The following is a 27,787-nucleotide window of genomic DNA, read 5'->3' as shown; positions in this document are numbered from 1 at the left end:
TGTTGGCTGTACATTCAAGATGCATCCAGAATCTGACCACTTCTTAGCTCATCTGTACCACTTCCACCCTGATCCAAGACACATCATCTCTAGGATTATGGCAGTAGGTTCTTATCAGTTCTTCCTGTTTGCCTTTAGTCTTATCTTCCTTCAGTTTATTCTCAATAGCAGCCAGAATGATCCTGTTAAAATATAAATCAAATCTTGTTAATTCCATTTTCAAAACTTTTTAAATTACTCCCCCCACCCCCAGAGAAAATACGTGAGTGCCTTAAATGCCCTTAGGTTTTGTTTCTTTAGCATCTAGAACAAAAATTTATTGAGTAGAGTACGGAAAGGACCCAATATAATAGTGTATGAAAAGGGCACTTAGTGAAATATAGAACATGCTTATAGTAAACACAGTTATTACTTTTATAATACTGTTTTTTATAATATCTTTTGATATAGGTCAGTGGCATTTGGCCATGTTTAGATAAATGAATTTTATAGGATGGGAGCAAGGAGAGATGATAATTACAATCCAGGTATAAAGCTTTGATGGTGTAGTCTATTTTTTAATTTTTAAAGACGATTTTATTTATTTATTTGTCAGAGCACAAGCAGGGGGAGCTGCAGACAGAGGGAGAAGCAGCCTCCCTGCTGAGCAAGGAGCCCAATGCAGGACTTGATCCCCTGGGATCAAGACCTGAGCCGAAGGCAGACACTTAACCATTTGAGCCACCCAGGTGTCCCTATTTTTTTTTCTTTTATAAATGCTTGTATTCTTCCAAGAACTAAGGATAAAAATGAACATTTCAATTCCAGAGAAAGAAATAAGGAAAATACATGAGAAAATATTTTTTATGTTATGTTAATCACCATACATTACATTAGTTTTTTTAAATTTATTAGAATTCTTTTTTGTTTTTTTCTTTAAATTTTTTATTGTTATGTTAATCACCATACATTACATCATTAGTTTTTGATATAGTGTTCCATGATTCATTGTTTGCATAAAACACCCAGTGCTCCATGCAGAACATGCCCTTTTTAATACCCATCACCAGGCTAACCCATCCTTCCACCTACCACTAGAACCCTCAGTTTGTTTTTCAGAGTCCATAGTCTCTCATGGTTCGTCTTCCCCTCCAATTTCCCCCCTTCATTCTTCCCCTCCTGCTATCTTCTTCTTCTTTTTTTTTTTAACATATAATGTATTATTTGCTTCAGAGGTACAGATCTATGATTCAACAGTCTTGCACACTTCACAGCGCTCACCATAGCACATACCCTCCCCAATGTCTATCAGCCAGCTACCCCCTCCCTCCCACCCCCCACCACTCCAGGAACCCTCAGTTTGTTTCCTGAGATTAAGAATTCCTCATATCAGTGAGGTCATATGATACATTTCTTTCTCTAATTGGCTTATTTCACTCAGCATAACACCCTCCAGTTCCATCCACGTCGTTGCAAATGGCAAGATTTCATTCCTTTTGATGGCTGCGTAATATTCCATTGTATATATAGCACATCTTTATCCATTCATCTGTCGATGGACATCTTAACTCTTTCCACAGTTTTGCTATTGTGGACATTGCTGCTGTAAACATCAGGGTGCACATACCCCTTCGGATCCCTACGTTTGTATTTTTGGGGTAAATACCCAGTAGTGCAATTGCTGAATTGTATGGTAGCTCTATTTTCAACTTTTTGAAGAGCCTCCATACTGTTTTCCAGAGTGGTTGCACCAGCTTGCATTCCCACCAATGGTGTAGGGGGGTTCCCCTTTCTCCGCATCCCCGCCAACATCTGTCGTTTCCTGACTTGTTAATTTTAGCCATTCTGACTGGTGTGAGGTGATAGCTCATTGAGGTTTTGATTTGGATTTCCCTGATGCTGAGCAATGTTGAGCACTTTTTCACATGTCTGTTGGCCATTTGGATGTCATCTTTGGAAAAATGTCTGTTCATGTCTTCTGCCCATTTCTTGATTGGATTATTTGTTCTTTGGGTGTTGAGTTTGATAAGTTCTTTATAGATTTTGGATACTAGCCCTTTATCTGATATGTCATTTGCAAATATCTTCTCCTATTCTGTTGGTTGTCTTTTGGTTTTGTTGACTGTTTCTTTTGCTGTGCAAAAGCTTTTTGTCTTGATGAGGTCCCAATAGTTCACTTTTGCCCTTGCTTCCCTTGCCTTTCGGCGCCCCTATTTTTTTCAATCCTGTTTGGGACTTTTGATATTTTTGAATCTGTGAATTGATGTATTTTATCAAATCTAGAAAAATTTCAGTTAATATCTTTTCAAAAATTGCCTCTACCCCATTGACCTTATGAGACTATATTGGACCTTACCACTTTATTTTTGTGTCTGATATCCTTTCCTCTGTATTTTCTTTTTATCCTTCTTTGCAGCATTCTGGATGGTTTCTTCCGATCCATTTGCTGCTAATCCTATTTCCGTCATGTCTAATTTGCTTTATTGTACTTACCGTACTAACTAGTACTAGATTTTGTTTGTTTTTGTAGATGTCTTTTTTAAGATTGAGCAAGTTTCCTTCTATTCCTTTTTTGCTGAAAGTTGTTTTTATCATGAAGGGGTCTTGAATATTGTCAGATGTTTTTTCTTCACTGATTAATATGGTCATGTGCTTTTTCTTCTTTAGACTGTTAGTGTGGTGGATTCCATTGATTGACTTTTGCAAATTGAATTAGCTTTGTATTACTGGTATATTATCCTTTTTATGTATGGTTAGATTCAATTTGCTAGTATTTTATTGAGGTTTTTTGCATTTATGTTTATTAAGGTTGTTGATCTATAGTTTTTTTTTTAAGATTTTATTTATTTGAGAGAGAGAGAGAAAGAGAGCACATGAGTGGGAGGCAGAGGGAGAGGGAGAAGCACACTCTCTGATGAGCAGAGAGCCTGATGAGCAGGGACCCCGAGATGATGACCTGAGCTGAAGGCAGATGCTCAACTGACTGAGCCAGGCACCCTTATAGTTTTTTTTCTTTTTCTTTGCATTTTTTGTTTGGTTTTGGTATCATTGTAATGCTGGTTTCATAAAATGAGTTTGGAGGTATTCCTTTTCTATTTTCTGTCAGAGGTCATGTAGAGTTCATGTCATTTATTCTTTAAATGTTAGTAGAGTTTTCCAGTGAAAATATCTGGGCTTGGAGTTTTCTTTTCAGAAGGTTTTAAGCTCCACACTTGATTTCTTTAATAGTTAAAGGACTATTCAGGTAATATATTTCATCTTGAATGTGTTTTTGTAGTTTCTGGATCTGGAGGAATTAGTCTTTTTCATCCGTTTCTTTGTTGTATTTATGTGTATAGAATTGCATATAGCATTTTAGTATTATCGCTTTAATGTCTGCAAGATTAGTACTGGTATTCCCTCCTTTATTCCTCATATTGATAATTTCTTTCTTCTCTCTTTGTCTTCCTAGAGATTTATATATTTTATTGTTCTTTCTTAAAGAACCAGATTTTGATTTCATTCATATTTTCTATGATTTTTTTCTGTTGTCAATTTCATTGATTTCTGCTCTTTATTATTTCCTGCCTTCGGCATGCTTTGAATTTGTTTTGCTTTCCTTTTCTAATTAGGATGGAAGCTTAGATTACTGATTTGAGAGTGTTCACTTGTATCTCTTTGAGCATTTTTATTTTAGCCACTTTAACGTTTTTGTCTGATAATTTCTTTTTTTTTTAAAGATTTTATTTATTTATTTGACAGAGAGATAGCGAGAGAGGGAACACAAGCAGGGGGAGTGGGAGAGGGAGAAGCAGGCTTCCCGCGGAGCAGGGAGCCTGATGCGGGGCTTGATCCCAGGACCCTGGGATCATGACCAAGCCGAAGGCAGACGCGTAACAACTGAGCCACCCAGACGCCCCTTGTCTGATGATTTCAACATATGGGTCTGTTGATTGTTTTTTCCATTGTGAGTTGAGGTTTTTTTTTGTTTTTTTCATGTGTGAGAGAGAGCATGTGAATGTGGGGGGCTGAGGGAGAGGGAGAGAGAGAATATTAAGCAGGTTGAATGCCCAGCATGGAGCCCAATGCAGGGCTCCATCTCACGACCCTGAGATCATGACCTGAGCTGAAATCAAGAGTTGGACACTTAACTGACTGAGCCACCCAGGTGCTCAAGATTTTCTTAGTTTTTTGTACTGCTGAATAATTTTGGATTGTAACCTGGACTTTTAAAAACATTGTGTTATGAAACTCTGGATCTTGTGTAAATCCTACAGAGAACGTTGATATTTTTGTTTTAGCAGGCAGTCTACCTGTTTGGATTCAGGCCAAAAGTTCTGACCAGCCTTCTGTGGGTTGTCATTTCAATGTCAGTTCCATTTTTTTTTTTTAAGATCTTATTTATTTATTTGACAGAGACACAGCGAGAGGGGGACCACAAGCAGGGAGCGTGGGAGAGTGAGAAGCAGGCTTCCTGCTTAGCAGGGAGCCCAATGTAGGGCTCAATCCCAGGACCTTGGGACCATGACCTGAGCCTAAGGCAGACACTTAACAACTAAGCCACCCAGGAACCCCAATGTCAGTTCCATTTTTAAAGCTTTTGCAGTCCTAGTTAAATATATCCGGTATATGTTCCACCTAGTGGCCAGTAATGGGCATGGTCAGTGGCCTTTCCTGTAGTTCAGTTCTTCAGGTTTTTGCTCTTCTGTTTAAGGTATGATCCATGCATGAGCTGCCTGGGAATGAGCCCAGGAGTTTATAAACAAAGTTTATAGGCTCGGTCTTCTGAACTCTTCCCTTTCTGTGATTTCCCTGGTACTTTCTGGTTTCTCCGGCTGTAAAGTTGAGACTCTAGTTACTCTGCACTGTACTTCCTGGAAATGTACCTGTGTTCAGTGCCAAGTAGCAGTAGGACAGGGAAAGAAAAAAAGCAATGGGGGTTCACCTCACTCTCTTGTGTAATCATAGCTCCTCATATGGGAACTGTGGGATTGCTTGGGGGCTGGGATGTGAGAATATGGAGAAAGGAAAAAAAGATAAATAGGGAATTCTCCATTCCTCTCCTTGAAAACTAAGTCTCTTTCACCACTTCTTCAGCCAAAAGTAAATGCCTTCTTTTTTTTATGTAGTGTTCATGATTCATTGTTTGCATATAACACCCAGTGCTCCATGTAATACGTGCCCTCTTTAATACCCATTACCAGGCTAACCCATCCCCTCACCCCCTCCCCTCTAGAACCCTCAGTTTGTTTCTCAGAGTCCACAGTCTCCCATGGTTCATCTCCCCCTCCGATTTCCCCCCTTCATTAGTGCTCACCATAGCACATACCCTCCCCAATGTCTATCACCCAGCCACCCCATCCCTCCCGCCCCCCACTACTTCAGCAATCCTGTTTGTTTCCTGAGATTAAGAATTCCTCATATCAGTGAGATCATATGATACATGTCTTTCTCTGATTGACTGATTTCGCTTAGCATAATACCCTCTAGTTCCATCCACGTCGTTGCAAATGGCAAGATTTTGTGTTTTTTGATGGCTGCATAATATTCCCGTGTGTGTGTGTGTGTGTGTATGTGTGTGTGTGTGTGTGTGTGTGTGTATATATATATATATATATATATATATCACATCTTTATCCATTTGTCTGTTGATGGATATCTTGGCTCTTTCCATAGTTTGGCTATTGTGGACATTGCTGCTATAAACATTGGGGTGCACGTAAATTTGTATCTTTGGGGTAAATACCCAGTAGTGCAATTGCTCGGTCGTAGGCTAGCTCTATTTTCAACTGTTTGAGGAAACTCCATACTGTTTTCTGGAGTGGCTGCACCAGCTTGCATTCCCACCAACAGTGTAGGAGTGTTCCCCTTTCTCCGCATCCCCGCCAACATCTGTCGTTTCCTGACTTGTTAATTTTAGCCATTCTGACTGGTGTGAGGTGGTATCTCATTGAGATTTTGATTTTGATTTCCCTGGTGCTGAGTGATGTTGAGCACTTTTTCATGTGTCTGTTGGCCAAAAGTAAATGGCTCCTTTTGGAGCTCTCTTTTTTTGCTTCTTGGTTTCATCCTAACGTTAGTTAAACTGTGCTGGTACAGTGGACTTCAAATTCTGATATTTTTTCCTAATTCACTTGCTATCATTTACTTTTCAGAGTCCTCAGATGGCAGTTTCATGCATTTTTTTCATGTTTTCTGGCTGCATTCAGTGGGAGAGACATAATTTATTGCGGTTCTTACTTTGAACTGGAACTATGAATACCACTTTTCATATCATTAAAAAATATCAAGGACCTAGCAGTAAGTCTAATGATACATGTAGAAAACTTTTGTGGGCAAGATTAATAAAACTTTAGGGAGATAAATTCCGTATTTATGGACTAGAAGATTCACTACTGTAAATACATCCATTCTTTCCACGTTTATTGATAGCTTTGATGTATTACCTTGTACTTATATGTCATGGAGGTGGCTTCTTTCCTTAAACTTCATGACCCAGCCTCTCTGAGCTTCACACTTACCTCCTGGAGCTTTCTCACCTCTCTAAGCCTTCATAGAGTTAAAGACAGGGCTTTGCCCTGGGCTAGACTTCAGCTCAAGGGAATGTTTTGGCTTCTTTGATCTTCTATACAGACCACTAAAACTTTATCCATAACAGCAATAAGGCTGTTTCACTTCCTTATCATTCATGTGTTCGCTAGAGTAGCATTTACACTTTCCTTCAAGAACTTTCCTTTGCATTTACAACTTGCCTAGCTGTTTGACACAAGAGGCCTACCTTTTGGCCTATCTTAGCTCTAGACACGCCTTCCTCACTAAGTTTAATCATTTCTAGCTTTTGATTTAAAGTGAGAGATGTGCAACTCCTTCTTTCATTTGAACACTCAGAGGTCATCATAGGGTTATTCATTGGCCTAATTGTAATATTGTGTCTCAGGGAACAGGGAGGCCCAAGGACAGGGAGACAGTTGGGGAATGGCTGCTCAATGGAGCAGTCAGAACACATACAACATTTATTAAGTTTGCTGTCTTATATGGGCATGGTTTATGGTACTCCCAAAACAATTACAATAATATTAAAGATTACTGATCACAGGTCACCATACCAAATATAATAATAATGAAAAGGTCTGAAATATTGTGAGAATTGCCAAATGTGACAGCCATAAGTGAGCACATGCTCTTGGAAAAATGGCACCAGTAGATTTGCTTGATGCAGGGCTGCCACAAAGCTTCAGTTTGTAAAAAACCAGTTTTTGTGAAGTACAGTAAAGCAAAGCACAATTAAAGGAGGTATGCCTGACATATTCTAGGTCCCAAGGGATCATAGGTGACTGCTTTGGTAACTATCTCTTTTATACATCCTGTTTTGCTAGCTTTCCAAACTAGCATCCTCACTGCATTCCCTACTCTAATCCCCTAATCTAATCATAGCCAATTCCACCTTTTCTTTGAAGCCCTGCTCTGCGTATTCCTAATCTATGTACCAGTTTTGGTTCTAGTCAAGGCAAGGGACAGATGAACTGAAGTAAAAGCAAGGTTTATGTCAGTGAACCATCAAGGAGGGGTAATTGGGCTTCAGGGTGATTGGGACTAAAAAGCTGGTAGAATCAAGACTGCCTTCTCTTAGGAGCTTTATATACTTGTTTTTTCATGAGTTCTTTGTTTTTGGATATCTGATCCATTCACTTCTTAAACTGGTGGTTTCAGTTAAAATTGCTGATTTACCCGTAACATTTATGACTTTTCAGCTTAACTTTTCATGCTAACTCTGGTTCTTTTGTTTTAAATTCTTCAGAGTAGACTTTGCTTGGCCTAGGCAGTATCTCTTTGAACTGGCTGATAGCCACTGTTCATTACTCTGGACCATCCTCACATCCTGTCAGCTGTGAGTAAGGGAAGGAGTTACAACATAAAAACCATTTAGCTGGGCCTCTATGCAGAATAGTGCACACTGGATTATTTAATCTTTTCATCAGGACTTTTTGATGCAAATTTGTGCACAGAATTTCAGCTTAAAAATTGAAAGGTGGGGGTCTCAGAAGTGATTTAGTCACCATCTTTCATTTGACTGATGAAGGAAATATCTATAGAGATTGTTACAGTCAGTATTAGCACCTCTGGATTCTCAGGAATATATTCTTTCACCATATTGACAGTATTGAGAGTTTAATTATAATTTGATAGTTTAATCATATCGTTTGGGAAATATTTTTTGGAACATCATCAGGAGCATCTCTCTCAAAATATCAATATTTAGGTTAAATGAATGTCTGGAAATTTGTAGTAGTTACAAAACAAGTGGAAGTTGTCAAATATTACATATTAATATTGGTACATAGTACTTAATGTACTATGAACTTTAAAATTCTTTTTTTTCCCCAGTGTAGAAAAGCGGTTTTATTAAAGCATGGGGACAGAACCCGTGGGCAGAAAGAGTTTCTGACTTTAAAATTATTTAATGTAAAATGTATTAACCAATTAAGGAGCAAAATATTGAGTCACTTATTTTCTGTATTGCTCATAATTTAATGTCAAAAAATTATCCTATTTCTTTAAAAGTAGCCATTTAAAAAAGTAGTCTTTTACTTCATTATTCTTTATGAAGCAAATTGCTATATATTCCAAGCTTTAGAAAACAAATCTGAAGCTGAAAGGTGGCTCCAGGTTTTTATACATGTTGGCCAGTCCATGAGACTTACTTTTACCAATACTGCTGTGATTTCCTTTAGAAACTTTTGGTAAGTCATGCTTTGAATAGTTTATTCTTAGCACTGACATATTTAGAAGAGATGATTTTTGATTTCTACTTCCAGACCTACTTTTTAGTGAAAATGCATGCAAGCTGGAGATAGAGCTGATTTTGTAATAGTTAATTAAAGCAAAGTAATTAATTATTGCATATTTCTCTTTACAAGGTCTCATTTGCTTTTCAGATTATTTACTAGCATCAGTAATTTTTAAAAAACCCATGTTTTTGTTCTTTATCCAGGGTTATAGAAACAGGCTTAGTTTGTACTGCAGGTAGGTCTGTTTCTCGTTAGCTTCATATTTAGAAGTTTGTTATATAGCTTCATCTATTTCATCAGTAAATTGTCAAAATTGGCTACCTTCTGACTAATACTTAAGATCGTTCTTTTTTAATTTAAAGTTTTAATTAAAGAACATTTTACTTTCAGATCTGTTGCTGCTTTGGAGTTGTTAGGAAGAAATTAAAACAAGAATTATTTTGTCTCTTATCATTTAATCACAAACACTTGTAATATTTCTTTTTTTCACTCTTAATATTTCTTAATTTCTTAAATTTTCTTCTATTTTTTCAGCCATAGGTTTTTGTTTTTTTATATATTACTAAGTTTTATGTTTCACTTAGTATACCTCCCACTTGCAGCTTGGTTTTTTTCTACTACTATAAGTAGTCTGTTAATTTTGCTGATGTGAGTTGTTTCTAAACATTTCCTGATGTGAGTTGTTTCTAAAAGGAACAATCAATCCCCTTTGGTTACCACACATGTAGTAATATTATTTCTGACCTGTCTCTTGACCTAGGGTAATTTTTTTGCTCTAAGCTTTTTGCATACTATTTAGTTTTCTTCTCATTTATTTATTCTGCTCGGTCAGCATTCTTTTTTTTTTTTTTTTCCTCGTTCAGCATTCTTGAGTGGACTTTAGGCTGTTAGGATGATTGAATCATATTAGGAAAGTCTTTTCTTAGTCATGTGGAAAGAAGAGCTGTTTGTTCAAATACTACCCTCTCCCCTTTTCTAACTGTAGTATGGACTTCTGTCTGGCAGAAGGCTTATCTCTTTTGGGGGATAGTGGTGGTGGGCAGTAGTTGATAATGGTTAAGGCTTTGATTTTAGGTATAGAAACTTGTAGAAAAACAAATGAGGCTGATCGAATATATTGCTGATAAGTACTGTTATTTTGTAGACTTTAATTTCATTTTGAAAAATCTCACTAAGTTTGTATATTTTTTATATGTAAATGTATAGTTTCCTGGTAATCCATAAATTGGGCTTCTAAAATAGTCCATGGTCTATTGTGATCTATTTATAAAACTTTTCAAATTGGAATTGTGTATTATATAAATATACTATTTCAATGAAAAAATAATGATTTGTCCTTTGCCTAATATATTTTTAGTTCAGGCATTTCATTTTTTTTTAAACTTACTAACTATATATGACAGGGTGAGTTTCCTTTATAAAGAGCTCTTATAAATCATTCAGAGCAACAATACTAAAGACTCAGTTAAAAAATGGACCAATATCCTCAAGAATTTAAAAATAGAGCTACCCTATGACCCACCAATTGCAGTACTAGGTATTTACCCCAAAGATACAAATGTAGTGATCTGAAGGGGCACCAGCACACCAATGTTTATAGCAGCAATGTTCATAATAGCCAACTGTGGAAAGGGCCCAGATGTCCATCGACAGATGAATGGATAAAGAAGATGTGGGGGATATACATATACACACACACACACACACACACACCATGTATATATATGTGGTACATGTATATGGTATGTGTGTGTGTGTATGTCAAATGGAATGTGTGTGTATATACACACACAAGATGTGGTATACACACACACAATGGAATATTATTCAGCCATCAAAAAAAGGATGAAATCTTACTGTTTACATTGATGTGGATGAACTGGAGGGTATTATGCTGAGCAAAATAAGTCAATCAGAGAAAGACAATTATATGGTTTCACTCATGTGAAGTATAAGAAACAGCACAGAGGATCATAGGGGAAGGGAGGGAAAACTGGGAAGAAATCAGAGACAGAGACAAATCACAAGAGACTCAACTCTAGAAAACAAACTGAGGGTTGCTGGAGGGGTGGTGGGTGGGGGATGGGGTAACTGGGTGGTGGGCATTAAGGAGGGCATGTGATGTGATGAGCACTTGGTGTTATATGCAACTGATGAATAACTGAATTTACATCTGAAACTAATGATGTACTATATGTTGGCTAATTGAATTTAAGTTAAAAAAAATGGACCAATAACAGGAATAGTCAGTTTTCAGAGAATGAAATATAAGTGGTTGATAAATATATGAAAAGATGCTTAACTTTCTTCCTAATAAAAATACAAATAAAACAACAGGGAGATGCCAGGTTTTGTTGTATTGGAAAGATAAAAACATTTGATAATTATCAGAGTTAGGAAGTGGAGAAACAGGTACTTTTCTACATAGGGGGAATATAATCTTTTTGGAGAGCAGTTTGGAGTAGTTACTGATTTTAATCACTCACCCAGCAAATTATGTCTTAGAATTTATCCTTTGGGTATACTCGCACACATATGTGTAATATCATAAATAGGTGTTCACTGAAAGTAAAAGATAGTGAAAGACTGGAGACAACCTAAATTAATTATGACAAAGCCACAAATGGAAGATTCTGCAACTATTAAGAATGAGATCATTCTGTGCTGCTAAGGAAAGTTCTTTAAGATAAATTGTTACTTAAGTGGAAAACAAGTTGCAGAATTGTGTGTAGTATAATCCCTTTATGTAAAAAAATGTTTACACATAGCTACACTTATATGTTCACTAAACATTTCAGGAAGGGCTCATAGGTAATGGTGAAATGATTGCTCCTTGGGAATGAGGAGGAGTGGTCAAGGGTAAGGTGAACTAATTTTCCTATTTGGTTAAATTGGTAAATGTTGCTTTTTCTGTAAGAAAATAAAATCTTGTTGAAAATATTAAAATTAAACATTTAAAGTGGTTTATTTAACTTGTAGGTGGCTTTTATGGATAACTGATATATGGAAATTCTGCCTTAATAAGGGACCCATTCAAAAAGGAAATCTATTTGTTTTAGAAGTTAATTTTTTTAAAGTAATCTTTAAGAGCAACATGGGGCTTGAACTCATGACCCCAAGATCAAGAGTCATACGTTCCACTGGCTGAGCCAGCCAGGCACCCCTAGAAGTTAATTTTTAATTCTGAGGAGCATAAGCAGTTAGGTGTTTAATTACATGACTAAAATGAAGAGGGAAAGGATGTTTTCTTGGGAAATTTTTGTTAACCTGTGCTTCATTTTTTAAAAAGATTTTATTTATTTATTTGAGAGAGAGAGAGACAGAGCATGAGCTGGGGGAGAGGGAGTGGGAGAAGCAGGCTCCCTGCTAAGCAGGGAGTCCGATGTGGGGCTCTATCCCAGGACTCTGAGATCACGACCTGAGCCGAAGGCAGATGCTTAACCGACTGAGCCACCCAGGCACCCCTGTGCTTCATTTTCTTGATTGTAAGATTTTTCATAGGTCAAGACTGGCCTCTTAAGACTCTTTCTGTAGATAAGTTGGTACAACTAAGTGACAAAGCCAAACAACCCTGTCTTCTTTAGATTTTTGTTTGTTATAGAGCAAAGATCACAGCAGCAATGAAGAATTTGAATGAATTTATGTAATTAACCAACCAATAAGAAGAACAGAAATTTGAACAATAGAAAACAAAGTGAAAGGTGATGGTCATTAGTGAAGTGGATAAAACAGTGTAAAGAGACCTTAATTTTCCTCCCAGCCGTGTATTTACCTTGCTACTTAAGACTTTGATTAAATTCTATGAACTTCCACTTCCTCATATTAAAGTGGGATTAATAGCTAACTTCTAGGATTACTGCAGTCTTGAAAAAGAGACTAGGAATGTAGAATGCATGGTATAATATCTGTTACCCAGTAGGCTTTCAATAAATGGTATCTCTTAAAATTCTTGTTGATTATTTTTTTTTCTAGCTCTTAATAACATGTGCTCTCATTTGTAGAACGGTGAACATACATGAGTCAAAGTTCACTCTCAGGGAGAGGTGAGAATTTAACAATAACACTCTTGGTAGAGTATTCTTGGTAAGACCACAACATCTTGTTAAATTAGATAAACCTCTCAACATGCTTAATACCTCTTAATTCACCATGCTTTTCTTCTTTTAAATTTAGATATGTGTTAACAGTTGTCAGTGACCCCAAACTTTGACCCTGTAACCAACAGGATGTTAAAGCATCCAAGTATTCCACAGAAAATGCCAGTGTAATTCATCTATTTATATTTTATATTCTCCTAGGAAAAGTCATGTTTGTGTAGGATTATTTTTAAAAAAAGTATTTCTTTACACTTTATCTAAGACTTAAAGGAAATCTGAAAAATTAGAACAGTTTGTGGGATATAAGTATTAGTTTGCTTTTCTGAAAATAATGTAGTTAAGGCAATTATAGATAAAACTGAAGTTAGGACAATAATTGTGTTATGTCTATTCAGATACACACAATCACAAATACATTAAACCCTCTGGTGAAGGCAGCAATATCTTTATTATGATAATGATAGTATTTTAATTCAGAGTATTTTATGACTTTAGAAGATGATATTTCATTTTTTTCCTGAAGTGAAATTTTGATACTGTAAAAGAAGAGGGTGACTTTGTTTTTCAGGCTCAACTAATTGGCAAGGCTCCTCTAATGAAATTTTGGATATCACAACTAAAAAACAGAAAAGAATCTTGGTAATAACAAATACTCAAGTTTTTAGCTTCCATAGAATTATTGTGGGATAGATAATATGACACACCATGCACTTTGTCTAAGGAAGAAGAGATTCTTTTAGACAAACTAATGAGATCTGTGAATTCAGGAAAATAGGCACATTCACATGACTTTAAATGTAATTTCCAGGAGTTCAGAGACCTTCTGAGACCATCTATGATTTCCATCCATTAGACTCCAGGTTGAAAACTCTTAGTTTCAATGCTCAAAGCACAGACTGTTTTTTCTCCTTCCTAAAAGGATGGATTTATTGTCCAAAACTAAGGTTAAAACAAGTGAGGATTAATATATTTGAAGCGTGTCTTTGACATGAGGGCCTGTGCTACAGAATAATCTCTTGTTATGACTTATTGTCAGCTGGTTATTCTTTATCATAAGGACAGTCCAGTCCTTTCATAAAAGAAATCCTCCCACATGAATGGATGGAAAGTGTGTTTTTCTAAGATGCTTTCCTTTTCATAGGCCTTATCTATGTGTTGGGGCCAAACCATATTCTTGACTTTGAGATAAAATATTTTATAGGTCAGTACCATTGTAAGTGCAGGATGCTGGTATTGGTGCTTTGGCACAGGAGTGGTTCTGCCAAGAGCCCAAGGGAAGAAGAGCCTGGTTAAGGGATTCCATTTCCTGCAGAAAAGGCTTGCTGTCCCCTTTTCTGTTTTCCAGTAATGATCCTATGGCTTATCTCCCACATGTGGAGTAGTTTATACTCTGCTAAATCAGTGATATTTCATTTACCTGGTACAGAGGAGCCCACTCCATATTCCCTGGGTTCATTTTGGTATTTGTGTGTGTCTCAGTGAGTACCTTTTACTTCTGCACTATAAATTCTTCCTCTAGTAAGACTGAATTCTGAAAAAGAAGAAACAAAATTGCTTTTGACCTAAAATTGAGAGACTGCGAATCTCTTGAATAGTTACAGCTTTTGTATAAACCTTCTTAGCAGTTGGGTTTTACTGAGTACTTATTCTGTGCGAGGTGCTGTGGTAAATACTTGGGATTACAAAGATGAACATGGGCCTTCTAGCTCTAAGAGTAGAGGTGGGTGAGGTATGGGAAAGAGCAGGAGCTTTATTCCTAGCAAATGAACCCTCACTGTATGAACTTGGGCAGACTACCCTTTCTGGGCTTCAGTTTCTCCGTCTAGAAAAGGTGGCCTGTGAAGATACAGTGTTCATAAAGACCTAGCTGATTGCCTTATTTTAGTAAATATTCAGTAAATGGTGAATTATTAAGGAGGGCTTTGGTAGATTCCCTTCTGGTAGGTCTTCTAAATCCATGATACTGTTAGGCTGGAAAATCAGTCAAAATCTTTCTTTCCTTTTGTAGCTGCCGTTGTAAATTTGGCCAGATTATTAGCAATGAGGTTATGTCATCTGTCTGAACTCCATGTTCTTTGACTAGGTTTCCAGGTACTGAGACTTCTGGAGGCAGAAATTAGGAAGATTTGGATCATGTATTTGTTATACATATATTTATTGAAGACTACTTCTGCTAGGTGCTGGGAGTGCAGTGGTAAACAGGACGTGGTTGCTTGCTTTGATGGACATTTTAGTGTGGTGGGAACTTGACAGATATTAAACACGTGTTTATATAAATCATTAAAAAATCTTGTGAGCCTTCAGTTATAGAATGCATGTGATTCAATCTTGACTGATTATGAGGCCCCTGTTTTTCCCTGCTTTAGACTCTTTAGATAAAGAGTAATAATAGTTTTCCTCTGTACTTTTGCAAGATGTTTGTGTGCCAGCAGTTTAGAGGGTTCTGTTCTAGCCGTGACCATGGATATTGTATAAAATTGTAGGCATTGCCTAGTTGTGGATCCAGGAATCCAGGACCAGACACACTTGTTCCATTTTGATGGGAATTACTAGTTTGATGAGGAATTCGGGACCATGTTAGACTAGTGGCCTCTCAGCTTTTAGTAGCTACATAGTGTTCCAGTATATGGATATTCAGTAATTTATTTAACCTCCCCTACTGATGGGCAGTATGATTATCTTCAGTTTTTGCTGCTGTAAGTAAGTATGCTTATAGGGTAAAAGAAAGACTTGTTTGATCTAAGGGTATATTGTATTTAAAATTTTGGTAGATATTGTCAAATTCTTTTATCCATGAAGATTGTGATTTAATAAGTCTGGGGTGGGACTAAGCAGTTTGTATGTTTAATAGGTTCCTTAGGTGATTTTGATGCAGCCAGGTTTGAGAACTATTGCAGGATCAGAAAAATGGCAAGATTCCCTACAGCAGAGGAGTATGGTGCATGTCCTTTGGAAAAGATCTGGCAATTATGAATATTTAGGAAAGAGCAAACATCCTTTTTGGTAATTGAGCAGTAAAAGCCTATCTATCTTTAGTAGCAGTTGCTCGGAATGGCCCATCTTTAGAAAAGCAGGTATACTAATACCTGGATATTTTAGGTGTCTTTGATGTACAATGTGGGGAAAAATAGCCTAAGAATTTTAAGGACTGGAGTTTGAACAACTTCTGTTTACTAACTATATAATCTTGGGCAAATTAATGAACTTTATACAATGATAATGATAATATCTTCCTTTAAATTTGTTGGAAAGATTAAAGTGGGGAGTGATATAACATCTATTGATTACCTTCTGTCTTCTGGTATTTTGTGGATCTCTCTGTCATGGCAGTTTGTCATTTAGTTGTGACTGGTGGTGATTCACTTGGTTATCTTCCCATTAGACTCTCTGGAACCACATCTTTGTGTCTGTGTATTCCCAGTCCCTAGCACAGGCTTGGGACATCATGCCCCATTTTTTGTTTGTTTGTCTTGTTTTTCTTAAATGAATGATGTGTGCTAAGCACTATGCAAATAGATTTTCTACTTTAATTTTCATAAGCGTCCTAAGATGTTAATATTATTTCTTCCATTTTACCACAAGGAAATTCTCAGATAGCTTGAGTAACTTATCACTTAGTATGGCAGAACCCAAACTGAAAATCCTGCATACGTGATTTCAAACTAAAGTTTATGCTGTTTTCATCAGTTCACTTTGCTGTGGTAATACTATAAAGCACTTTGGAAATTTTGAAATATTGTTCAAAGGATTATTTTTGTCATTTTAATATATTTTTTTTCTATTGAGGTATAATTGACATATAACATTATGTTAGTTTCAGGTGTACAACATAATGATTTGGTATTTGTATACCTTGCAAAATGATCACCACAGTAAGTCCAGTTAGCATCTGTCACCATACATAGTTACAGAATTTTTTCCTTTTTTTATGATGATTAATAATATTTTAACAATTAGGGTGATCCAAACATTTTTTTTGCCTACACTCTTTCAGTTTAGCTTTCTTGAATGCATGATATAGCAAATCTGCCTTGTCTGTAAGAATATACATAGTTATTTCCTCCCATAAGTGACTTTTTCCATATTTCCCTTGCTTAAAATTCTGTCTTTTTTTTTTTTTTTTTTGGTGAACTTCCTCGTATTTATAAATACATGAGTTGAAGATGGTTGGTAGCAGTTATAGGGGGATTTTGGCAACGTTGGAAGTTTTAGTAACCCCTAGAAGTAGTGTTTGTCTTCCTACCTGCTCTTTATCTTCATTTCCCTTTTTCATTAACAGCCATATGTGGACCTCTTCAGAGGTTATGTCTTCACACGTCAGCCCTGGCTGTTGGATGGGGTGTCTGTGTTTTTAGGACAGGACTGTATGGCTTAAAGTTGTAGAGAGAGTGGAATAAATTATTTTTAAATTATTTTTTTGGTGTACATATATATACATGTATATATATATGTAGCTTTTAATGGGGCTTTTTCATTTGCGAATGAGATTGTTAGGTTGTTTGGAATATTTAGTCATAAGTTGAGTTCCAGAGAAAAAGGAAAAGTGTCCTCACTCTCTGTCCCTTATGTCTTCATAAAATTCACAAAGTTGCAAAACAGGAATAGCATACATCAAGAAGTGTGGCAATAGGAAGAAACATTTGGTTTTACTCTGAACTAGGGAATTTTCCAGGAACTTAATTTTGTGTTTCATTTTGCAGACTGTATAGTTATACTTGTTAACATTTTATATAAATCAATTTATTTTAAAATTAAATTTATTTTAATTAATTTTTGTGTGTGTGAAGCCACTTTGGGTTGTTGTCCTCTCCCTCACACCTCATAAGGTTGAGGGGAAGGGGCAGGCAGGCTGTTACTCACTGTTAGGCAGTTGGTGAGTTTAAGTTTAGTGTTTGCTTTAGTGCCTGTAATTCTGCCTTGGGGGTTCATGTCTATTTCACTAGCTCTTTAAGCCACGTGGATTTGTGTTGGAAAATGCATAGGATTTCTTTCTTGATCTTTCTCAAGCCTGGTTTGAACCTTGGGAACACAATTGCAGCCTTCACTGCCTTATTACCTTCAGATGAAGGTTTTATTCTTTAGGGTTTACTAAGATGAGCTTTGGAGGGAACCTCTGAACCGAAAGATTTATGACCTGCAGGGACAGAGGCTGTAGTGTTTAAGAACTAGGAGTATCCTTTCTTGTAGTTGTTGAAAGATAACGCATGGGGTGTCATCATCCATTTTTTTTTAATGTGAAATTTGCTTATTTATTGTTCATGTGACTTTTAATGTCTTATTTGGAAATCGATATCTTAATATTTTTACATTAACTATTTTTGTAAAATGTGTCAAAGTATTGTGGCAACAAGATCTAAGGTATAATTCACAAGTTTTATATCTTACATACTGCAAAACTTTTCTCTTTTAGGCGTATGGATCAGGCTGTGATATTGTTATTTTGGCAAGTGACTTTGAATGTGTGCAGATCATTCCTGGTGCTAAGCATGGAAACATCCAAGTCAGCTGTGTGGAGTGTTCTAACCAACATGGAAGAGTAAGGGATTTAATTTCCTTATTAACTGTCATCTTTTAATGTATTATTATTCTTTTATACAAGGGTTGCCTACAATTTCTTATTAATATACCTTGCCTAGATGGTTATTGATAGTAGTGGATAAAGTGATAGGATGTCTACAAATTGTAAGGAGCCATTAAGCTGATAATGTGATAATTATTCTACCCATGTATACAGTCTTTTTTTTTTTTTTAAGATTTTATTTATTTATTTTGACAGAGAGAGGGAACACAAGCAGGAGGAGTAGGAGAGGGAGAAGAGACTTCCTGCTGAGCAGGGAGCCCGATGTGGAACTCTATCCCAGGACCTTGGGATCATGACCTGAGCTGAAGGCAGACGCTTAATGACTGAGCCACCCAGGCGCTCCCTACCCATGTATACAGTCTTGAAAGATCTGTAGGCCTCACAATCCTGTGCATACTGATATTCTACCAGTTGATAATTCTAGCAACTATTAACTCAATAGTGGGGAAGTAAACTTTTATCTTCTCTGCATAGCATCCCTTATATTACCCAATTTATAATAGCATCAATTTTTTATCAAGAAATTTAGCAAGTTGTTAGTGTCTAATATAATATTTGTCATATAACAGCTGCTTTGTATTGCTTTGTAAAGCTTCTGTTAATGAATGTTTGTTGAGTGAAGAATTTTAAGGTTCATTCATTCAGACTTTCAAACAGAAGGTTTATTTTGAAATAGTTTGCATTTCATCTTATGTACCTCTCCCCCCAAATATACATCAAATGTAATATATATCAAATTTGGTTATATGGGGCGCCTGGGTGGCTCAGTCAGTTAAGCATCTGCCTTTGGCTTGGGTCATGATCCTGGGGTCCTGGGATCGAGCCCCACATCAGGCTCCCTGCTCAGCGGAGAGCCTGCTTCTCCCTCTCCCTCTGCCTGCCACTCTGCCTACTTGTGCTCTCTCTCTCTATCTCTCTGTCAAATAAATAAATAAAATCTTTAAAAAATTTTTTTTGCTTATATGTAAAGCAAATAGAGCATATTCTCTGTATACTCTAGCAGTTAAGTAAGACCAGTGTTGTGTAGAAGAGTTAAATGTCTGTACAATATAAAAATGAACTTTTCTTGTAATAATTGTAATAATTTAGTCTTAGTGTTCTAGAAATTGTTCTTTACTGAGAAGTAACAAATTTTATCAAGGATATGTTAAAACGGAATTTTCTTGGTGATAAATAGTAATGTTGCAAATTTATGCCAAATAATAAATTAGTATTATAATATTTTTTAGTGTCCCGCCCAACTGCTTGTATCAAGCTTTAGTATTTGTGTAAATGTGGCATGATATGATAGTCTAGTGATATCATTGATCTCGTATTGAAACACTGAATTTCCTGGTGTTTTTTAATACTTATTTCTTGCTTTTCTGATTTTTTTCCCAGTACCCCCCCCCAAGCATTGCTTATTGTTTAGAAAACACTGAGAGTGCCAGATTTCTTTCATTAATTTTTCATTGCTCATCTCCCTAAGCCAAATAGGGTATCTTTAAACCTGCTTAGAATTGTATGATAGTTGTCAGAGATGAGTTTGAATAAATTATTTGTGTGCTGGTGACAGTCACAATAATCTGGGAGCAAAGTTTCTTTTCGTATATAAGTCCTTGGTGTTCATAACCATGTTTCCACTTTTCCTTACTTACCTGGTTGAAAATAAAGAAGGCAAAACTGACACCTTTGATTTAGTGTCTTCTCTTGCCATCTTTTATTTCCTTTATTCCCAGTCCTTGTAGTAATAACTTTGCATTGATGATTTTATGTCAGGTAACTATGGTCATTCTTTCATCAGTTGACATGTTGAATGTGATCTTTCTTAGCACTTTTTGCCTAAGTGTTTCCTTCAGCTGGGCATTGTAAGTAGTTTCCTCCCTACAGTTGTGGATTAAAAGCTTTTTCTTGGAACGAGTGTTAGATATTAAGTAACAGTTAAAATCACTTTTTGGTGTGAGAGAGCTCTGAAATGACAGTAGACCTTTTTGGGTGGCCTTAAAAGAACATCCATGTAAATTCGTTTCATAGGTTAACCTTTAGGTCCGGAAGTGTCAGCAGGAATGGTTTTTGGTCTGTTTCCTGTAGTTGATTCACTCTTGACAAGAGGAAAATGAACTGGGAATTGGCTTTCAAGGAATTATTGTAAAGCAGGTTCTGGTAGCTTCCAGGAACAGGGATTTATGTCCCTTTTTATCAGGTATGTGACCTGGAATAAAGTCCGCCTGGCCCCCAAATCTGTAGCTTCAGTCCACTGTAGATGTCTACGTGAGCTCATTCTCTTCCCCTTGAGTCTGATTTCTTCTCCTTAGTCCATCTTCTCTGTTCCTTCTTCTAGATGGTTTTCCCCATTGGTATTTTTTTGTTTTATGGTATAATTAATGTCATTTTGTTTGATATATTTTGAATACCTGTTTAATACTTTCTTGATGTCTTTTTCTACTTCTCATGGTTTTTATATTTTCACTGGATTATGAAATTTCTGACAGATGCACCATTGAAATGTATCATTGTTAATAAAGTTATTCCTATGTTAAAATCTTTTTTAAAAAAGATTTTATTTATTGATTAGAGGGAGAGAGAGCACTAGTGTGTGCATGAGTGGAGGGGAGGGGCAGAGACAAAGGGAGAAGCATGCTCCCTGCTGAGCAGAGAGCCCAATGTGGGGGGCTCGATCCCAGGACCCTGGGACCATGACCTGAGTCGAAGGCAGGCAGACGCTTAACCGACTGAGCCACCCAAGCGCCCCCAGAGAAGAGATTCTTAAGTCCAGTACTTTTTCAATTATATTTATGGAATGGAATAATCATAAATACTGTATTGGGATTGTATTATATGTAATTAGTTTATACATTATCGTGAAAAGGATGTTGTCTTTATTTTCTTTCCCTAAATGTTAATGCTTTGTTCATTTCTTTTTAGATTGCAGCTTCATATGGTAATGCTGTCTGTATTTTTGAGCCCTTGGGCATAAATTCCCATAAGAGAAATTGTGTAAGTATTAAATGGTAGTAGAAATTTTTTAGAGTTTTAAGTTTTGAATCCAGTCTATAACAGTGAAGAGCTCCTCAGGAGCTGGTGCTGAAGGTGGTCTGGAACATCCATGTGAAGTTGGTCTGGTGCTTTATAGTAAGATCTTTTACATCCACGAGGAATATGCTTAGACATTTTAGAAGCCTAGTTTTCTACAATATTGCTAATTGAGATTTACCTTGTTAGTTGGGATCTACCTTAGTTAAACTACTAGTATTTCTTGTCTAGATTACCAAAGTAGTGTCTGATATGCTTTATGTCCCTCTCCCCCTTCTCTGTTCTCAACAGCAGGTCATGACACACTTCTGTGCTTAAAACTCCATATTTCTCATAGACTCCAAGCCAAAAAGCCTTAAATTAGACTGTACCCTTTCTTCCCTCCAGTACCCCCCTTACCACCTCTCAGAGCTCAACTCCTACTGTTTTTGTCCTCTCTGATGTCACTCCAGCCACACTGGCATTTTTACTGCTCTTTGACCAGTTCTTTTCCGTCTTAGGGTCTTTGCATTGTTTTTTCTCTTGTCTGGAATGTTTTTCTTTCTCTAGATAGCTTTAGGGCCAGCTCCTCCAGATCCTATAAATCTTTGCTCAATAGTACCTTCTCACCGGGGGTCCACCCGTTTTAAAAATTGTCATTTGCTTCTGCCACCCTTATTTTAACCTCCAGCCTCCTATTTTTAACCTTTTTCCATAGTGCTTATCTTGTTTATTTGTTATTTACTGTTCAGAGTGTAAAGCTCCATGAAGGTATGTATATGGAGCTTTGTTTCTTTTGTTCACTGATGCATCTGAAGTACTTAGGACAGGATCTGAAACATAACAGATGCTTCTAAATTTTTGTTAATGGAGTTAGGAACTTAGGTAAAATCACTTATCAGCTAAGTGATCTAACATATCACATTGAGAACTATTCAGATTCATTCTGGGTGCTATATTTTATTTTACTTTATATTCAGAAAACCTTATATGGTTAGAATCGCTAACCCTTTTAAAAAGTACTGCATTCATTAAGACTCCGTTATCACTCACAAATAGTCAAAACTGCCCGTGTGAAATCTGAATGCCAAGAGTATGTATTTACCAGGAATTTTTAAAAAGTGTATTCTTAAATGCATTAAAAAAGTAGATTTGATACATTTCATTCAATCTATGTATTTGATTATTTCTTTTCATATTTTAAAAAAGTACACATTAAAATATGATAGTATTAGGAAGTGGATATCAAATTTGAGAGTGCTTAAGAGTCACCTATAGTACATATTAAAATTCAGATTTCAGGCCTCACCCTCAATATTTCTTCTGTGGAGTTGGCCTACATATTGCACTGTGAGAAACACTAAAGGAAGGAATATCAGGGATGCCTGTAGTTTGGGGATGATTTGATTATTACTCTAAAATGGATCTATTGAGAAGTATTTAAAATGCTCTTTTGACTTTTGTTTGGTCAGCAATGGTAGGGTTAAAAAAAAGCATTATATTTAAAAATTTTAAATTATTTTTGGATAATGAAATTCAGGTTTTGCAGTAATTTTAAAATTCTGCTTCTTGATAGTCATATTATCTTGAATGAAGCATTTAAGTATTCAGAAAATATAAAGAGAGAGTGAATTTTTGTGTATTAAACTATTATTGCCAAGCAATTAATGTATAACTTGCCTAAGGTGACATGGCTTTACATTGCACTATACTTTCACAAAAGGACATTTTATATTTATGTGCTACAAAGAAATATCTAAACTTTTTTTCAGTTACTCTATTTCATGGCACAGGCCTTTGACTTTTATACTTTAAAACTTCTTTCTACCTTTTAGTATGAAAATGGTAAAAAAAGATGGAAATTATTCAAATGAATACAACATACGTCATATGGGTTTATGGACTGTATATATTGTATAGTTCAAATTTGCTGACTTTGGGAGATATTTCTAGTTTATTTTAGACATTGAGTCCATAGGATTATGACAATTTGTACTTCTTTCTAATGTGCATTCATTTTGTTTTCACAAACGAGTGTCTGCCTATGTTCCAGCCATTGCAGCACTCAGGACATAAAGCTTATTATGGCATAATTATTTCCGCAAAGAGTTGGAGTTTAATAGGAAAGTCAGATGTATGAATGAGTAATACTCCAGTGTGACCACTGTTAGAATGGTAGAATGTAAAGAGTGCTCTGAGTGCTGCCAGGGTGTCAGAAGAGGCCCCTCTGCAGAGGGGATGATGTAGCTGGGTCTTGATGGAAGCATAGCAGTTTGCAGGTGGAGTGAGAGAAACAGCATATCCTAAGTATGTGAATGTGTTTATAGACGTGGAAGGAAGCCTGAGACAGTATGCTTTGGGCATGGCAAGTGGCTTGATATGGTAGAATAAATAATAAGTGGAACTATCAGAAGTTATTTTAGAAACAATATTTTGAAAATAATAGTGAAATATTTATACCTTTATTTTAGATCATAAGGTCTTAAGTCAAACAAAATGATAAAATGGGAGTACTTATGGATATTACTTTAAAAACCTGTTTTTCTTTTTTATTTCTATGTTTCAGCAACTCAAGTGTCAGTGGCTTAAAACTGGGCAGTTTTTTTTGAGCTCTGTGACATACAATTTAGCCTGGGACCCTCAAGGTATTTAGTGATTATATTTAGAAATTATAAAGAGTAAATATTGGTTTTAAATGTATGATTACAATTACAATAGTCTCTCATAATAAGAAAGTTATCAGTAGTGTATTTTCTTTTTGCTAGTGGATGAGTGTGTATTTTTTTTCTCGGTATACACTGCTTTGTACAGTGCTTAATTTACTATTACTTCTGTGCTTTTTCCCCCCTGCCTTTGAATATCTTATTTCAAGAAACAGTGATGATTTGTTTCCTTAGTTAACATGTGCTGTCCTTTACTGTTACTGTATTTAGTAAGAAATAAAATCAGAAATAGGGCTAAAAAACCCCCCTATCTTGTTTTATTATTTGTGTTTTAGGAAATTATTGTCTTTAAATTTGAAAGATTAGAAGCCTCTAATGAGAATAGCTGTTGCCTCTTTTTACATTCATGATTAATGAAGGTAATTTCTGTATTCCATGTAGAGAAACAAATTCCATTAATCCATTAATCTTCAGTTAAGTGTTATATCCTGAGAACATTCTGTGTTTATATATCAGAGCTTTTTGGGTTTGTTTTGTTATTGTACTTTTGCTTTGCCTTGCTTTGCTTTCCTTCCTTCCTTTTCTTCCTTTCTTTAGATTTACCTGATACAAAATAGCTCTTTAGCTCTTGGCCAGTAAGCTCTTCTTTTTTGTTCTCAAGTCTCTCCTGAGAACTACTCTCTCTTGGGTAGTGGATTCTTGGATTTGAAATGGATATGCCCCAAGTATTTTTCATAGACAGTATTGCTTATTTTTCACAGAGTAGTTTATAGACCTAAATACAAGCCCGCATATGCATTTCTTTCTCCAGATAATCCTTGCTTATTCATCAGAACTTTATTTAAATTTCAGATAACAGATTGTTGACAGCAACTGATTCTATTCAGTTGTGGGCTCCTCCAGGAGATGACATTCTGGAAGAGGAGGAAGAAATTGATAATAAAATGCCTCCAGTTTTAAATGATTGGAAGTGCATCTGGCAGTGCAAGTTTGTATCTATGTTGTTCTGTTCATTAATTTAAAAAAAAGCTTCCTAAAATATATTCCCTTTCATAGTGATCTCTATTTTTTGACAGTACTATTATATTTAGAAGCTTAGAAAGTGGACCTTTTCTAACCAGAACCCATTATAATATTATCCTTCAGTCTTTGTTGCAGTTGATTGTTTGAAAAACAGCAAAAATATTTTCATAGTTATAACCTCAAAACTTGGCTAGATAAGGTTGACACGTGGGAATTACTCATTAATGGATGAGATGGGGATGGGGATGGGGAAGGGGATGAAAGTTACCAGTCACTCTTAAGTGGAAGAATGGCTATACCATTGACAGTATGGATTATGTGAAGGGGACCGATTAGCCAGGGAGGATGGTGAGCTCAGTTTTTAACATGTTATATTGAAGATGTTGGTGGGACATATAGGTGAAGCTATCTTTTAGGCATGTTGATTGCATTCTTCTTTGGATCCCCAAAATGAACTTCAGATTAGTTTTATTAATTAATTTGTATTTTTGGGGAGGTGAAATTTTTTATTTTTAGAAAACACTCTTGTTAAGAAAATCTTATTTTGACCATTTATATATACAGTGTTCCAGATTTTAAAAATGCTGACTGTTTAACTTTGTTTTTTTAGAACCTCAGTGTCTGTACATTTGATGGAATGGTCCCCTGATGGTGAATATTTTGCTACTGCTGGAAAGGTAAAGAACCAAATAAAACATAAAAGAAACAACAATTAAAAACGTTCCTTTTTCATTCCCATTTTCAGGTTTTTCATCTGTAAAATTGGGATAATCCTACTCTGCAAAGCTGGTCAGAGGAATAGTGATAGTTATTTGTGAAAGATCTGCTATGTTCCCCATAGGTAGTAGGCACTTGGGAAAATAAAGGACTGCTGCTGCTGCTGTTGTTCTTATTATTATTTGACCTTTCTTTAAAACTTACATTTTTTTTAAAATTAACTTTTATGTTTAAAGAATAGTATATGTAAGTTAATTTAAAAAGCGAAATAGTACTACTAGATTCACAATGCAAAGAAGCATTCCTTTTTTATTTTTATTTTTTTAAAGATTTTATTTATTTATTTGACAGAGAGAGAGACAGCGAGAGCAGGAACACAAGCAGGGGGAGTGGGAGAGGGAGAAGCAGGCTTCCTGCTGAGAAGGGAGCCCGATGTGGGGCTCGATCCCAGGACCCTGGGATCATGACCTGAGCCAAAGGCAGACGCTTAACGACTGAGCCACCCAGGCATCCCAGAAGCACTCCTTTCACCCCGTTCTTAATTCCTGTGTCCTGGAGACAGTTATTCATCAAATTGTGTATTTTGGTATTTCCTTTTATGTTCCTAAAATAACTTGCTTATGCTCCCATTTCTTAACTTGTTTTCCTTTTACAGTGTTATGTATCCTCTCTTGCCTTCCTGCTATGGAAGCTGAGACTTGAGTCCTCTAGCTGTTGTCCCCATCTCCACTTTTGCCACATACGCGTATTCACTTTCTTTCCTCCTATCTTCCTGCTGTAGATAGCTCACATTATTTGGGTAAATGTTCACATTATTAAGATTGTGTAAAATACTCTTCACAGAATAATTACTTTGGAGTTACCAGTTACTTTGTTTTATTCTTTGCTTCATTTTCTATATACCTAATTCATCTGAAAACCTCTGGCTGTCTTTGGATCTCCGCTGGGTGGTGTAATCCCACCTAGGAGGTGTCCTGAAAAGGTGTGTTCTCTTTGCCCCACTCTGGCTTAGTTGCTCTCCAAGCCTAAAATAGGAGAGCTACCATTTTTGAATTTTCTTTTACCAACCTCAGGAGATTCTCTTTGCCCTGTTTCTTAGCATCATTTATCTTCTTTCCTTGCTCTGATGGAGATACCCTCTAAGTAGGTTCCTGAGAAGGGTGAATGGGCAAAAAAATTTTTAAGGCATTGCAAAGCCTAAACAATTATTCTTCTTTTATGTTTGATTTGGCTGGACATAGAATTGGGTTGAAACTTTGAGAATTTTTTATGTCCTAGCTCTGTTGCCATCTAGCTACGAGTATTGCTATTTGAGAAGTACAGTGCCATTAGGACTGCACTTCCCCCATCTCCAGCTTGTAGAGGTTTTAAAATCTTCCCCTTATCCCTGGTGTTCTGAAATTTCAAGATGATGTCGTGGTATGGGTTAATACCCATCACCCGGCTTTCACTTTGAAATAATTTTTTCCTGCTATCACATTTTTAATTTTCAAGAATTTTTTTTCTTATTCCATGAATGTTCATTTTTAAGTTATAAAATATTTTATAAGTATAAAGGAATATATTTGAAGTATATATATATATATAACATATGTAGTATAATAATACACATGTACCTACTACTGATTTGGGACAAAGAACATAAACTGATGAGTTCCTTATCATCCTGCTTGCATCTTCTCTTTCCCCTCCCACCCAGACAACCAGAATCCTGCATTTTATGTCTTATTTCATTTTTTTTTAGTTTCACATGTATATATTCCCAAATAGTATAATGTTTAGTTTTGCATGGTTTTGAACTTACAAAAATTGTACCATAAAGTTATTGAAATACAGCTTCAAGATATTAAAAAATAAATTTGTGATAATTGCTATCATGTACTTCTGGGTTAATGCTTCAGTAACAAAAAATTACATTTAAAAATCACTAGGTAAAGTTTTAATTGTACTTAATTGTTGTATATGGAA

At 36.0% G+C, this 27,787-nt stretch overlaps 1 protein-coding gene across 8 annotated transcripts in view; it reads left to right on the top strand.

Moving 5' to 3' along the window:
* DMXL2 (Dmx like 2) overlaps positions 1-27,787 on the top strand; it is a 155,151-nt gene that overhangs the window by 8,527 nt on the left and 118,837 nt on the right. For 6 of the 8 annotated variants that reach the window (XM_027570131.2, XM_027570130.2, XM_027570128.2 and 3 more), the window contains exons 2-6: positions 18,255-18,380; positions 21,330-21,401; positions 23,983-24,061; positions 24,932-25,067; positions 25,713-25,779. In XM_027570131.2, coding sequence (XP_027425932.2) covers positions 18,255-18,380; positions 21,330-21,401; positions 23,983-24,061; positions 24,932-25,067; positions 25,713-25,779 — 480 coding nt within the window. Of the gene's footprint in view, positions 1-18,254; positions 18,381-21,329; positions 21,402-23,982; positions 24,062-24,931; positions 25,068-25,712; positions 25,780-27,787 lie in introns of those variants that run through there. The other 2 variants (XM_027570132.2, XM_027570133.2) reach the window with 2 other exon arrangements.

The sequence above is a fragment of the Zalophus californianus genome, chromosome 6, assembly GCF_009762305.2.
Source record: "Zalophus californianus isolate mZalCal1 chromosome 6, mZalCal1.pri.v2, whole genome shotgun sequence".
Taxonomy (NCBI): domain Eukaryota; kingdom Metazoa; phylum Chordata; class Mammalia; order Carnivora; family Otariidae; genus Zalophus; species Zalophus californianus.
This window is presented reverse-complemented; position numbering and strand designations above follow the sequence as displayed.